Source organism: Coturnix japonica, chromosome 23 (genome assembly GCF_001577835.2).
Source record: "Coturnix japonica isolate 7356 chromosome 23, Coturnix japonica 2.1, whole genome shotgun sequence".
In the NCBI taxonomy this organism is placed as follows: Eukaryota; Metazoa; Chordata; class Aves; order Galliformes; family Phasianidae; genus Coturnix; species Coturnix japonica.
The window spans coordinates 528,122-540,363 of record NC_029538.1 but is presented as its reverse complement, the minus strand read 5'-3'; the positions used below and the strand labels follow the sequence as shown (position 1 = coordinate 540,363).

Here is a 12,242-nt window from a genome sequence, read left to right as displayed (position 1 = left end):
ATGCAGGTCTTCCTGAGTGAGGAGTGAGCTCTGCTTTTCTCCTTGTCTGTCTTAATCCAGAGGGTTCTGGAACTTGTGAGCTCTGAAGTTGTTTGCTGTTGCTTTTCCTTCACCCCACAGTCTGTTAGGCTGTAGCCTTAAATTTGTACACAAGCTGCTGGAGTATGGTGCTATCAGCACTGTTATCTATAAGACATTTGACTGATCTAATGACTCTTGTTTATGCTATGGTAATGCTGTACAGATGTGAGTACTTGTTAATCTTCCAGTTCCTTGTGTTTTATTCCAACTTCAGCAGGCAAGGCTCATTTGTTTTTTTAATGTGCTGTGGGTGTGCTGTTGTTTGCTGTCTGAATTACATACATCTCATTCAGCCTGAAGATTTAATTTAAAGATTGTATGCTTGAATTCCAAGGCGCTTCAGGAGGGCTTGAAATTCCCTTTGCTGTATGTGGATGCCACACAGTGTTTTCAAATGCATTCCCTAAATAATGCACATTGTTCTTTTTGCCATCTTCTGAACTTCTGTAGAATCTTCTTTGAATTCATCCAGGTCAGTGGTGACTTTGTCCTGTCCTCAGTAAATGCATTACCTTTCTCCTCTCATCTTGCAGGAGCAATGCGTGCGTGGCAGGTGTGATGGCCCAGAACTGTTCACTCTTATTATTGTTTACCAATAACCTTCATAGCACTGAGAGACCTTAGCAGTCATTAAATAAGTGAGGAGTGAGAGCTCTTGGCACCTCATCCCATAATCTGTGCCTGCCAGCATCAGAACCTGAGAAGGCAAGAAATACTGCTGGAAATGCTGGGTGGTTTTGGAAGTATCCTGACAGCTCAGGTGGAAGTCATGACAGTGTTCTCATCACAGCAGTGTTCCTGCTAACGTTTTTCTTGCCAGTAGCTCTTGTGTAGAGAGGCTGCACAATGTGAATTGTATGCGTGTGTTTGCGTGTGCGGTGTCTGTAAAGCATTTAAGAATGTAAGAGGATTGCTGAGGTTGAGTTATTGTCTCCGTTGCTGTATGGCTTACACCCTAGGAGTATATAAATATTTTGATTATAAGCATGTATCAGTTTGTGTTTAATGATTGACTCATGTTTGGAAGGGAGACGCTTATGGTTTATGTTTGCATTTTATACTTATTTTAATCATGCTTTGTTGTTTTTTTTTAATTGCAGCAGCTGTTGCCGGGTAAAAAGTTTTGGGAATCTGATGATTCCAGCAAAGATGGACCAAAAGGGATATTTCTGGGAGATCAGTGGAGAGACAGTGCTTGGGGAACATCAGGTAGCTTGATTATTTACTTAATGTAGTTGGAATTGAACACAGAAACACCCAATTCCCCCGCTCAAAATTGCTGGCCAGCTTGGATGATACAGCTTTTAAAATGTTTTTTTCTAAAACATCTGTTTTACATAATAACAATAAAACCTTTTAAAACCCACATTGTTTTGTGCTAGAGTTAGAAAGACACCCATAGCTGTAAAACGATGGCTGTGTGTAGGTGCCTGTACCCTTGTATTTATCTCCTTAAAAACTTTAGATAGCAGTTAGAATTGGAACTTAAACTTTCTGATGCATTTTCTGCCTTGGGATGGATTGCTTAGGACTGAACAAAGACATTTGCAAACAACATCGGTGGAGGGGAAAAAAGTAATTGTTAAATACTTAACGAGCCAAAACCCAACAACATCCATTTTGAAATAAATGAAGAATGTTTTGAATTAGTTGTGTTGAAGTTTATCTGCCAAGAATTTTGGTCTTGGATCAGACTGTCCCATATTTTGAACTTCTAAGGGGAAAGTGTTCAGGTTTATTTTAGTTAAATAGCAAAAAAAAGTCAAATGCATGTGCTGAATTTGAAATGTTAACTTTTTTACTCTTTATTTTCTGTGGTTTCTATCTGTGCTGAATATGCTTCTTAGATACTGCTGAGTACCCTGTGCAGTATACAAATGGCTGTGCAGAGGTACAGCTCGAAGTGAGCATTTTCACTGCTGTTTTTCTGTTTTGTTTTGTTTGCCTGGCAAAAATAGATCAACATCTTCCCAGCTGAACCTTGCAGGCTCTGTGAGCACTGGGGAGATCTCAAGGAGCTGCTGCCTCCAGCTGTCTGACTGCAGCCTGCAGTGTGTGCATCCAGTCCTCAGCTGCAGTTTGTGCTGCTTGTGCTAAGGGTGGTTTAAAGGGCTGAGTCAGGCTCTGAACAGCAGTAGCTGAGACTTTCTCCTGTGCTGCCGCAGTTATGGGGCTGGCTGCATCCAGTAGACAAGCAGGGGAGACGTGGGGGAGGCAGCCTCCTACACTGGCTGATGGCAGATCTCCATGAGTCAAAGCCTGTAGTCTCTTCTCCTCCTTTGTTTATTTTCAATTAATCCAGTGCACCTTGCAGCCTACATTCCCAAACTATGACCTGCACTCCTGTCTGTGAGTCAGGGAAGTCAGTTTCCCCTTCTGCTCATCAGAAATGAGAACAGCCATGATCTGAGCAGTTGTTCCAAGTCACTGCCAGAAAGCTCTGTGGAGGTGGGGTGTGGAAGTGTCTTTGGCCAGGAGCTGAGTTTGTTCCATGAGTGGTGGAACTGGTGAAGCCTGAAACCTTTTGCTCCATCCCTTTTCCCTTTTGTGTCCACAGTATGCAATGCAGTTATCTGTGCAGCTGTGGTCCTTCTCTTGTGTAGCTTGTGGTAGTTAGAGAACATGTACAGCCAGAGCTGCTAGGAATGGTCCTGTTTGATAAAGGCTGCTTCTTTCTTCTCCTTAAGATACAAGTAGTTGTTCAGCAGTGCAATGAAATCTGCTGGGGGATTGATCTGGGTTAAAACTGTCTCCTCTTTTCTAGGTTAGTTTTTTCCCAGATAATTCTTGGTCCAACTCACTTTGTGGCTGGGTTGGTACTTGTGCTTGAGGGAGAAGGCAAGAAAGTAGCTAGGAGCAAGAATGGAATAGACCTTCTTCTCTTGATGGCTTATGCCTTACAAGGAAGCTGTAGTATCAGTGTCATTCCATTCCTCTTCCCCCAGCCCCTGGCAGCTATGCTGCTGTATCCCGGTAATTTTTAACTTGCTGGCTATTACCAGTCTGAACATGCAGAAGCTGAGTAGTCTTCCCTTCCCTCACTGGGATGGAAGGTCACCTCCTGCCCAGCCAGCAGTTTCTGCAGAGCTTGTTAGGACTTGGAGACATCTGTCCTTAAGTCAGCTCTGGTTGGATTTCAAACCCTTGAACCGCAGAGGGGATAAAGGGATGGGGCTGCTGCAGGAGGGCAGGAGAGCTGTAAGAAGAACTGGAGATCTCAGTTCTTTTTTTTGTTGAGGAAATAGCAGATAGGAGAAACTGCAATAATGAGATACAAGTATGTTCAGTTGTACAACCAGGAAAACAAATGTAAGCTGGTGCTACTGTAGGGTGATCTTTTAAATAACAGTTATAGTTTAAATGGACGCTGTTTTTTCAATTTACTAACACAGGAGTTTTAATAACAGTGAATAAACTTTGGTTTTTTTAATTGCAGTCTTTATGTAGAGACAAATTTCTGGAATTTTATGATTTTAGGGTTTGAATTCAATTATCACATGCAGCTTTATAGATCCTGGTGTATCGGTGATGAGAAAGCCATCCTCCTCCAGTGGGCATCATCAAAGTCAAAAGTGTCTTGGTACAGTTAAGACACTAGATAGTACATGTTTAATGACTTGTCTCCTTCAAATAGTTGGATCTACTTACAAGAATTACACGTTTTTGTTCCAGATCACTCTGTTTCCCAACCAATTATGGTTCAGAGAAGACCTGGTCAGGGCTTTCATGTGAATAGTGAAGTCAACTCAGTGCTTTCACCACGGTCAGAGAGTGGAGGACTTGGAGTTAGCATGGTGGAATATGTGTTGAGCTCATCTCCCGGAGATTCCTGCCTAAGGAAAGGAGGATTTGTAAGTGTGCCTGATTCTGAAATTTGAGTTTCCTTAATGTTGTTTTCTCCATTTGCTGCTTTGTTTGTTTGTTAATCCATTCCTAGAGGCAGATGTTTATTTCTTTTTTTTTTTAATTTGCTCTTACAATTCAGCCATCCCTGTTAAAACGGGTAGGCCGGTGCCGACTGAGGGGTTGCAATATAGGACATGGGTGTAAAGGAATTGAAGGTGGCTGACACCCCCTGCTTCATACCTGCGGGAGCACCATCTAAGCCTTTTTTTGTTGTTGTTGAAAAGTATGCAAATGTCCGTGTAGCTAAGTGTGGTTTTTGAATGAAAGTGTGGATGCTTTGTTGCTGGCTGAGAACAAAAAGCTCCATGTAATGATGCTAGGAGCATTAGCCACTCCAGTTTGGGAATGCTTTCAAGGGCATATTGTTTCCTGTGGAGAAATAGCATTAGTCACTGTGCTTGGTGGGCTGGGGAAGAAAGCGCAGTCAGTGCTGCCTCAAATCCAAGCATGTGGCAATAGAGGCATAATCAAGCCCCATCCTCACAGTGGGGAAAAAAAAGCCACATCTCAGCTCCACCTCATCAGCTGAGTGCAGGATCAGTGAGTGTCGAGAAACATAAAAGCAGAGTAGGTTTGTTACTGCTAGAAGACTGCTGTGCTCATCTCTTCAGGGAGCCCATTCCTGGTCTCCTTCATCCATCCTCTTATTTTTCCCCTCATTAGTGGGCCCCTGATAACATTGTTATACCCTGAGCCTAAGAAAGATGATTTTTGGAGGAAAAAAAGAAAAAGAATGATGGGTGGAAGGCGTCAGTTTATCATCCTGAGTCAGAGAGGTATCTGCTCTGTAGCACTGGTGGTCAGGATGTCAGTTCTGAAACGAAGGATTACATTGTGTAGATGATAGCAGGGCTCCAAATTTGTGTTTATAATTGATGTTCCCAATTGGGCTCTCAGGTATTAGTAAGAAGAGTTTGATTTTATTTAAGAACAACCATCAGAATATGAATGCCTTTTCTCTATATATGGGGAAAAAAATTTCCTCTTAACCGCTAAAATATGGGGGAATGGAAAAATAGTTTGGTTCAAATGGTTCACACGCCCTGCTATGTGCAGAGCACTTTTCCTTCAGTTGAGGTCTGTCCTTAACAGCACCAGAGCTATCAGTGATAAATGTTTGTATGCCCCTTGCTGTTTTTATCAAGAATTATGTTGTTTTCCCTCTCCCTTTTGTTGTTGAAAACTGCGATGGCATAATTGCCCTTCGTTCTTTTCCCATGTGAAATAAAACGCAGACATATAAGGGTAGGGATGCTGAAGATGCCATGCAGCTTACAAAACTGCTCAGCAGAAATAATATCCTCCTTTCCCACCCTTTTTTTAGTCTTCTCTTCAAAGTGCTTTAGGTTTGTATGATCAAGTTAGTGATTGACTTGTGTGCTCTTATAAGTTGCACTTTGGCATCCAGCATGCAATTTGCAGTAATGCCCCTGAAAAATGAGGCAGCTGCATGATGACCCTGTTCTGCTTGAATACATGCACTTGCCCAGCCAGTTGCTTCATCTCTGACGTGGAGATATTAAGTGGTAGAACTGGAGAATGGTTGGGTTGGAAGGGACCTCAGAGCCCCTTGCTATGGGCTGGGTGACCACATCCATGAGCTTGGGCACATCCAGGGATGGGACACCCAGAGCTCTGGGCAGCACTGCCAGGCCTCACCAGCTCTGGGTAAAGAATTTCTGCCTGATATCTGTCTAAATTTCCCTTCCTGTAATTTAAAACATTTTCCTTCTGGGGAGGCATTAAGTTCAGTTTATGCACCTTTGTACATGCTGTTGTATTTAATGCTCACAAATTGATTTTGAGGTGTTCGAGTCCAATTTAAAAGAGAGGTATTTGGTAAAGATTCTTTAGAAGTAATTTTGGGGAGGGATTTTTAGAGTGGTAGAGTCAGGCTCTGAAATGCTAAATGGGAGAAACAGTACAGGTAGATGTAACCTCTTTTAGAAGGGAATGAAAACTAATTCCCTTGTTTCTTTGATTATGATTGACTATTTTGCTCTTTTTATGTTTTTATTTATAAGAACTAATGCTTGAAAATTACTTTATTGTGACACGTTTCTTTGATTTGTTCACATCTTGGAATGAAAGCAAAATTGATCTGAAACTCAAGCTTATTAAAGTAATGTTTCTTTTGCCTAGGGGCCAAGGGATGCAGAGAATGATGAGAATGACAAAGGGGATAAGAAAAATAAGGGCACATTTGATGGCGATAAATTAGGAGATCTGAAGGAGGAGGGGGATGTGATGGATAAAACAAATGGTTTGCCTGTGCAGAATGGAATCGACACAGATGTCAAAGACTTCAGGTATGTGCACCACACATTAATAACTAATCGGCATCACACTTAACTTTCTTGCAAGATCTTCTGTGCTATGCGAGCAATAGAAAGAACCTCTGGCTCTCTTAAGCAGTGTCATAAGGATGCTGTAATGTGTACAGGGAAGCACTTGTGAGAAGGTGGTTGATAACTGTTAATCTGTGTAGAGCCCTCTATTTCTGTACTACATAATGTTATTTTCACACCTATTTTATGAGGGATTGCTCTGGAAATACCTGCTGTAGCTGCTGACCCTGCTTAGAGGCTGGGCTGAACTGCAGTTGAGTTTTTGCACTCATTCCTTGTATCTCAGAAGTGATAAAATGTGGGCTATTGATTAAAATCTAAGAAAGCCTTTCTGTTTCTTGCTGCTTTGCTGAGCCTTATATTGACACCTAGAACTATAGAAGGAAAACAAATACACTGTGAGATGTTTACTGCTTGCCCTTGAATTGAGATGAACCATTTCTCACTTCAGTTCAGTGCTTATGTTGAGTAAATAGGAAGCCATGACAGCTATTTCAAAAAGCTTTCAAGTGAGCTGCAGTGCCAGAGCTTTGTTAATAGCTATACAGGTTGATCTGTAGAATTCGTAAGAGGAGGATCTGGAATAGCTCCCTAGAATCTTATTTTTTACCTTCGTAGTGTCATCTACGTTATCTCTAGTGAGTCGTAGTGTCTGTTGCTGTGAATTGATGCTCTGTGGCACCATTAAATGTACAGCTTAGTGATGGATCTCTTTTCTCTCTGTGTAGCCGTACACCTGGTAATTGCCAGAACTCTGCTAGTGAAGTAGATCTTCTGGGTCCAAACCAGAACGGATCTGAGGGCTTAGCCCAGCTGGCGAGTACTAATGGTGCCAAGCCCGTGGAGGATTTTTCCAACATAGAGTCACAGAGCGTTCCCCTGGATCCCATGGAGCATGTTGGCATGGAGCCTCTGCAGTTTGATTATTCTGGCACCCAGGTACCTGTGGACTCAGCTGCAGCCACTGTGGGGCTCTTCGATTACAATTCCCAACAGCAGGTAAAGTTCTGGTGCAGGGTCTTTTGCCACTACCTTGGTTCCTCCCCCCAGGTGTCATTACTTTGAACACAGGCTCTTGCCTTGTGGGCAGGGTGGCCAAAGGCTTGGGATGGTTTCTGTATGCCATACATACATGTTCATAGATGGGTCATTTCTGGCTTTTGAGTGAGTTTGCAGAGGCAAAGAGCTTTTAACTAATGTGCTGATTAACAAAACCCCTTGAGCCTTTCAAGTGACTTAAAGGTAGAACTGCTGTTTAGCCCTGGGGCTGCAGCCCAGCTGTGGGGTCAGGACAGTGCTGTTCAGAGAAAGCCAGGCTCTCACTGAGCATGGCTCAAAGCCTGTGATCAGAGTCCAGTACTACAGAGCTTATCTCGGCCCAACGGGTTTGTTTGACCTTTTCTCCCATACTAGAGGCACAAACTGCTCAGCCCAGACAGGTAAAGCAAGTCCTTGCCTTGCTGCTTGGCCTCTCCTGAATGCTGGGCCTGGATCCAACCATCGACCTGTAATCTTGTCCTGTTCCTGCTCGTTGGGGTAACAACTGTTTATTGCTTTCCTTCTGTACTTGTAATATTCTTCAAAGAAGAGTGAAATCCTTTGTTGTAGCTTATTGCAGGAGCATGTTAGCAGCCCTGAGTTTCCTGGAGTACCTGATTTTTTTCAAGCAAAATAGCCTGATAGACTCTGTGTATTGAGGAAGGGTTGTTGCCATGTTCATGCTAAAGGTCCACCTTTGGAGAGTTATCATGGTCTTGAAAGCAATATAAATAACCATGTTACAGTTCATTGGATTGTTCTGTTATGTAGCATGCTGCAGTAGTTAATGGTGGACATCTTTAAAAATGAGCAAGCTCAGTAGCTGCTGTATAGTTCAGAAAGGAGAAAGAAGAAAGCTATTTTCAAGGCTTTGTCTTACTCTGATGTGGGACTTCTCAGTGCCTGTCTTTGCATATTTCAGCTTTTTAAAACTCATGTTTTGTTCTGTTCAAGTAGTGTGCTGGAGCTAAGCTAACTGATTTTTAAGGAACTGTTAGGTATAGGAAAATAACTGCAGCGATGTAAAAGCCTGTCATTTGTATTTTGTCTGGCAATCTTTTCTATTTGAAGTTAAGGCTCATTTGCAAGTTCTTTTTCTCTCCCAGCCTTCAAAAAATAGGATTTGGAATGAACTCGTCTTGTGCCTAACCAGTAAAATGAATAAAATAGAAAAAATTCTGTCTGGAAAGCGTGTTCACCGACATGGATTTTTGGGTTCAGGCTGTGGATGGCCCTGTAGGCACAGCCGCTTCTCCTCTGTGTGAATCACATAGGTAATACCTATGCAGAGCTGATGTAATCACAGTATGATCTCATGCTGGAAGCTTTTTTTTTCTCCCAGGCTGTCTGTGAGGCTGCAGAGCTCTGAGGTTTCTATAGCTGGGACTGGGTGGGTGTGCAGGGTGTCTGGGTAGTGCTGGGTACAAGTAGGCTGTGTAATGCACGTGCTTACTTGAAAATTTCAGCTTAGTTGCAATAGCTGCTTACACCCACAGCGAACACAAGCAACAGGCTTTTGTAAGTGTAGTATTAAATACAGGAACGTGCTCTTGTTTTTCTCACTGCCACATGCCCCATCAGTACACACTGGTATTAATGCAGTGTATGCTGGCTCAAAGTTTAGGACCCATTTCCTTAATGTTGTGGCTAGCAGCTGCTGTTTCTTGGTATTTGCTGTCTGCAGTTATGACTTGTACTTCAGAAGACACATTTCTTTCATACAGGTTTCCATTTGCTTGTTGTCAGAAGAAGATGCATCCTGAACACAAAGATCTCCTCTTTAATAGTGCCTTCCTTGGTCCGTAGGGAAGCGTCATACACTTTGAAGGGATTACAATTAAGTGCAGCTAAAAGCAATATTAGGAAGGGAAGGTCTTAATCACATCTAATCTGATTAGAGATGTCAGATGTTTATATTGCAGAAGCAACTGGATTACAGAAATCTAATTGTGCAGTGTTCCTATAACTGAGTAACACAGACTGTGATGTTTAGGGTCCTTGCAATTCCCTCTGTGTTCCCCCACACGTTGCAGGTGGTGCTTCAGCTGCACAACTTCTGACATCCTCCTGAACTACATCACTTGTTTGTAGGTTACAACCGAGTGTAATTTGTAACAGGCTAAAATAGCCCTGTGAAGAGTTTCCTGCTTTTATTTCCACTTAGACACCGCAATATAGATGTGTGGTTTAACCCTAATTCAGCACACAGTAAGTTTCAGAATAAGATAGCAAAAAGCTTTTACTGGAGTTTTACCTTTAGTCTTTGCTTTTTGGAATCTAGGGCTGTGCTGTCAGCAGGTGGAGGCAGTGCATTGAGGCCTTAATAACACTTCCATGTGTGATGCTGATGCCCAGAGCTTTGTGGCACAGGGGCTTATCTGCCCAAGCACAGCCTGAAATTCTGCTCTGCTCCCCCATCTGTGTTACAGGCAGTAGAAAACTGCAGAACATTTTAGCTGTTGTCACAGTTTCTTCACGGTAAGTTGAGCCTTGGTTTGTAGGCTTAGGGAAACTGCATTTCAGTTTAAAGGGAAATACTGTAAAGCTGTGAGAGGCTTTCCACAGACAGATGGAAGGAATCCAGTCCTTCCTCCTGCGTGCAGCACCATGTAAATGGCCAAAGGTTTGCATGTGGTTTTAAAGAAGCTCAATAATATTGTCTGGGAAAGCAATTGTAGCTAAATCTTCAGGTTTCTTTGTGAGATTAAGGTGCAGAAGAGAGGGATGCTCTTGACATTTTATTTGTGAAGCAGATAAAAGCGCTATGCTCTGGCACCCTGTCCCTTTTTCTTCCTGTCTGTTACATTTTAGGTAAAGCATTTTTGTTCAGTCTTCCTCTTTGAGCCTTGAACTGAACTCTAATGGCTGTTGACAGCAGCCATTTGCAGTGCTGGCTGCTGTGCCCTCATTTCAACAATGGGAAATAACACAGAGCTCGTGTGGTACCGGCAGGTCTGGAAGTTGGATCTCGCAGTTAGCTGCTGCAAGCAAGAGGGAAAGCAGACAATAACAGTAATAATAAATAAAACCCATTGGGGGAAAATACACATGCTTGGAGTAGCTGGTACTGCTAATTAAAAAAAAGAATTGCTGAGATACAGCTGGGAGGTGTGAAAATAGTATCATAATTTCTAAGCATTAAAAAATACATATATTTTCAGAGAAGATAAATGCTTCTGCTGCCTCTTGGATCAACAGCTGGTTATCTAGCATTGCTTCTGCTTGCTTCAGCACAATCCACCCCAGCAGGTTGGAGTAGCTGATCCAGGGATGCAGAAGTATGGAAATAGGTGAAGTGTTTGGAGCAGAAGAAAGCTGGAATACTTGCATCACTGAGATCAGTAGAGTGCAAAGCCAAGCTCCTTGTTTATTGCTGTAGCAGTTTGGGCTTGCGTTTATTTCTGAGCTGTTATGCCTGCTGACTGATTGAGAACATGCTGCTGAAGGCTCCTATAGAGCCAGGATCCTTCAATCTGTGTCCCATAGGTCACACTGTACGTGATGTGTTTGCTTTATTGAACTAAGTGATGGCAGTATTTGATCCTGCTGCTAATGATACAGCAGTGAACTTTTTATAAACATCAGGTATTGCTGAATGCTGTTTTCTGAGTAAAGACCACAAGACCAAGGGAGGTGATGAAATCCCTGATGGTGTGATGCGTTTTCCCATAAGGAGCATTATGATACTCCTTAGATGTGCAGAGGTGCATCTTCGGGGGTAAGAAGTCAATGGGGAAGGCAGCAGAGACTGAGTGTCTGCTTAGTGATCTTTGTGTCTTGTTTCTCCTTCAGAACCTATAAAAACAGAAGAAAATAGATGTGGGCTGTTACCTGTCTTCATTCATATTTTCTGCTTAAACAACATAGCTCCTTGTCCTGCTCTTTGGAGATCCAAGTACAGCCATTGCTTATAATAGCATCTCACTTTCTAAGTGGTTCTCTGCTTCCTGATGGTTGCCGGTTTCTGCCAGGAATTTGGGCAGAATTGTTATGACAGTGGAAGCTTTAGGTATCTTGGTTGAGACCTGGAAGGAAGGATGGGACGGTAGGTTTGAAAATCATTATAGCATTTAGGCACTGGTGGTTTTGATTTTCTATTTATTTTTCCCAAGGGAGAGAAAACATCTATCCCAATGGCTTTATGAAGTCATTCACACCTCAGAAATGATCACTTTTGGGAGTAAATGGGGATGAAAGTTGCTCCTGAGAGTTTTTAGGGCGCCCTTCAGAATGTATTTTCAGTGTTTTTACTGGAGGTGAACAAGTATGTGCTAATGTAGTGATTCAGGGAGTGTTTCATTGACTTAGAGCCATCTCTGGCACAGGAGGTAAGCTTAGTAAGAGTCTGGGTGGACAGGGGAAAAAAAAACAAGTAAAAGCACATGTTCTTTTAAAGACTTGTGGTCTTCCTTCCATATTTATAATGACTGTTCTCGGTAACACTGCACGTTGTTCCCAAAGATTGTAGTGAACTGTAAGTTGGCAAGCGTGGATGTGCTGTGGATGACTTAACTGAGAAGTCCCAGGGTCTGGTTTCTGTCTGTGGTCAGAGAAGAATATGTGCTCCTTGCCTTGTTTTACGAAGCTGATGTTAAGGGCTGGAAGGTAGAAAAAAACATGTTCTTCCTTATCTGAGATTTTGTGAGCTCCTGTATCTGTCCCAAGAGCTTCATCTCTCCCACGTGAGCTTTCCCTCTGCCTGCTGTCCCGCTACCCATTTCAGAACACCTGTGAAAGCAACCCAGGCTGCCAGCTGATGCAGAGGTGCTCTACATAGAGCATAGCTGGTAGTGCTCAGGCTCTACAGGAGCCATGGCAGCCCATGGTGATCCCCACGTTGTGGAGGAGTGTGTTTGTGCTGGAGGAGGA

The 12,242-nt window shown here is 42.8% G+C and overlaps 1 protein-coding gene across 9 annotated transcripts in view; it reads left to right on the top strand.

The window, feature by feature from the left end:
* PUM1 (pumilio RNA binding family member 1) overlaps window positions 1-12,242 on the top strand; it is a 65,638-nt gene that overhangs the window by 23,201 nt on the left and 30,195 nt on the right. For 7 of the 9 annotated variants that reach the window (XM_015883565.2, XM_015883572.2, XM_015883570.2 and 4 more), the window contains 4 exons: window positions 1,182-1,290; window positions 3,754-3,932; window positions 6,130-6,296; window positions 7,064-7,334. In XM_015883565.2, the coding sequence (XP_015739051.1) occupies window positions 1,182-1,290; window positions 3,754-3,932; window positions 6,130-6,296; window positions 7,064-7,334 (726 nt within the window). The remainder of the gene's footprint in view (window positions 1-1,181; window positions 1,291-3,753; window positions 3,933-6,129; window positions 6,297-7,063; window positions 7,335-12,242) is intronic. The other 2 variants (XM_032448921.1, XM_015883566.2) reach the window with 1 other exon arrangement.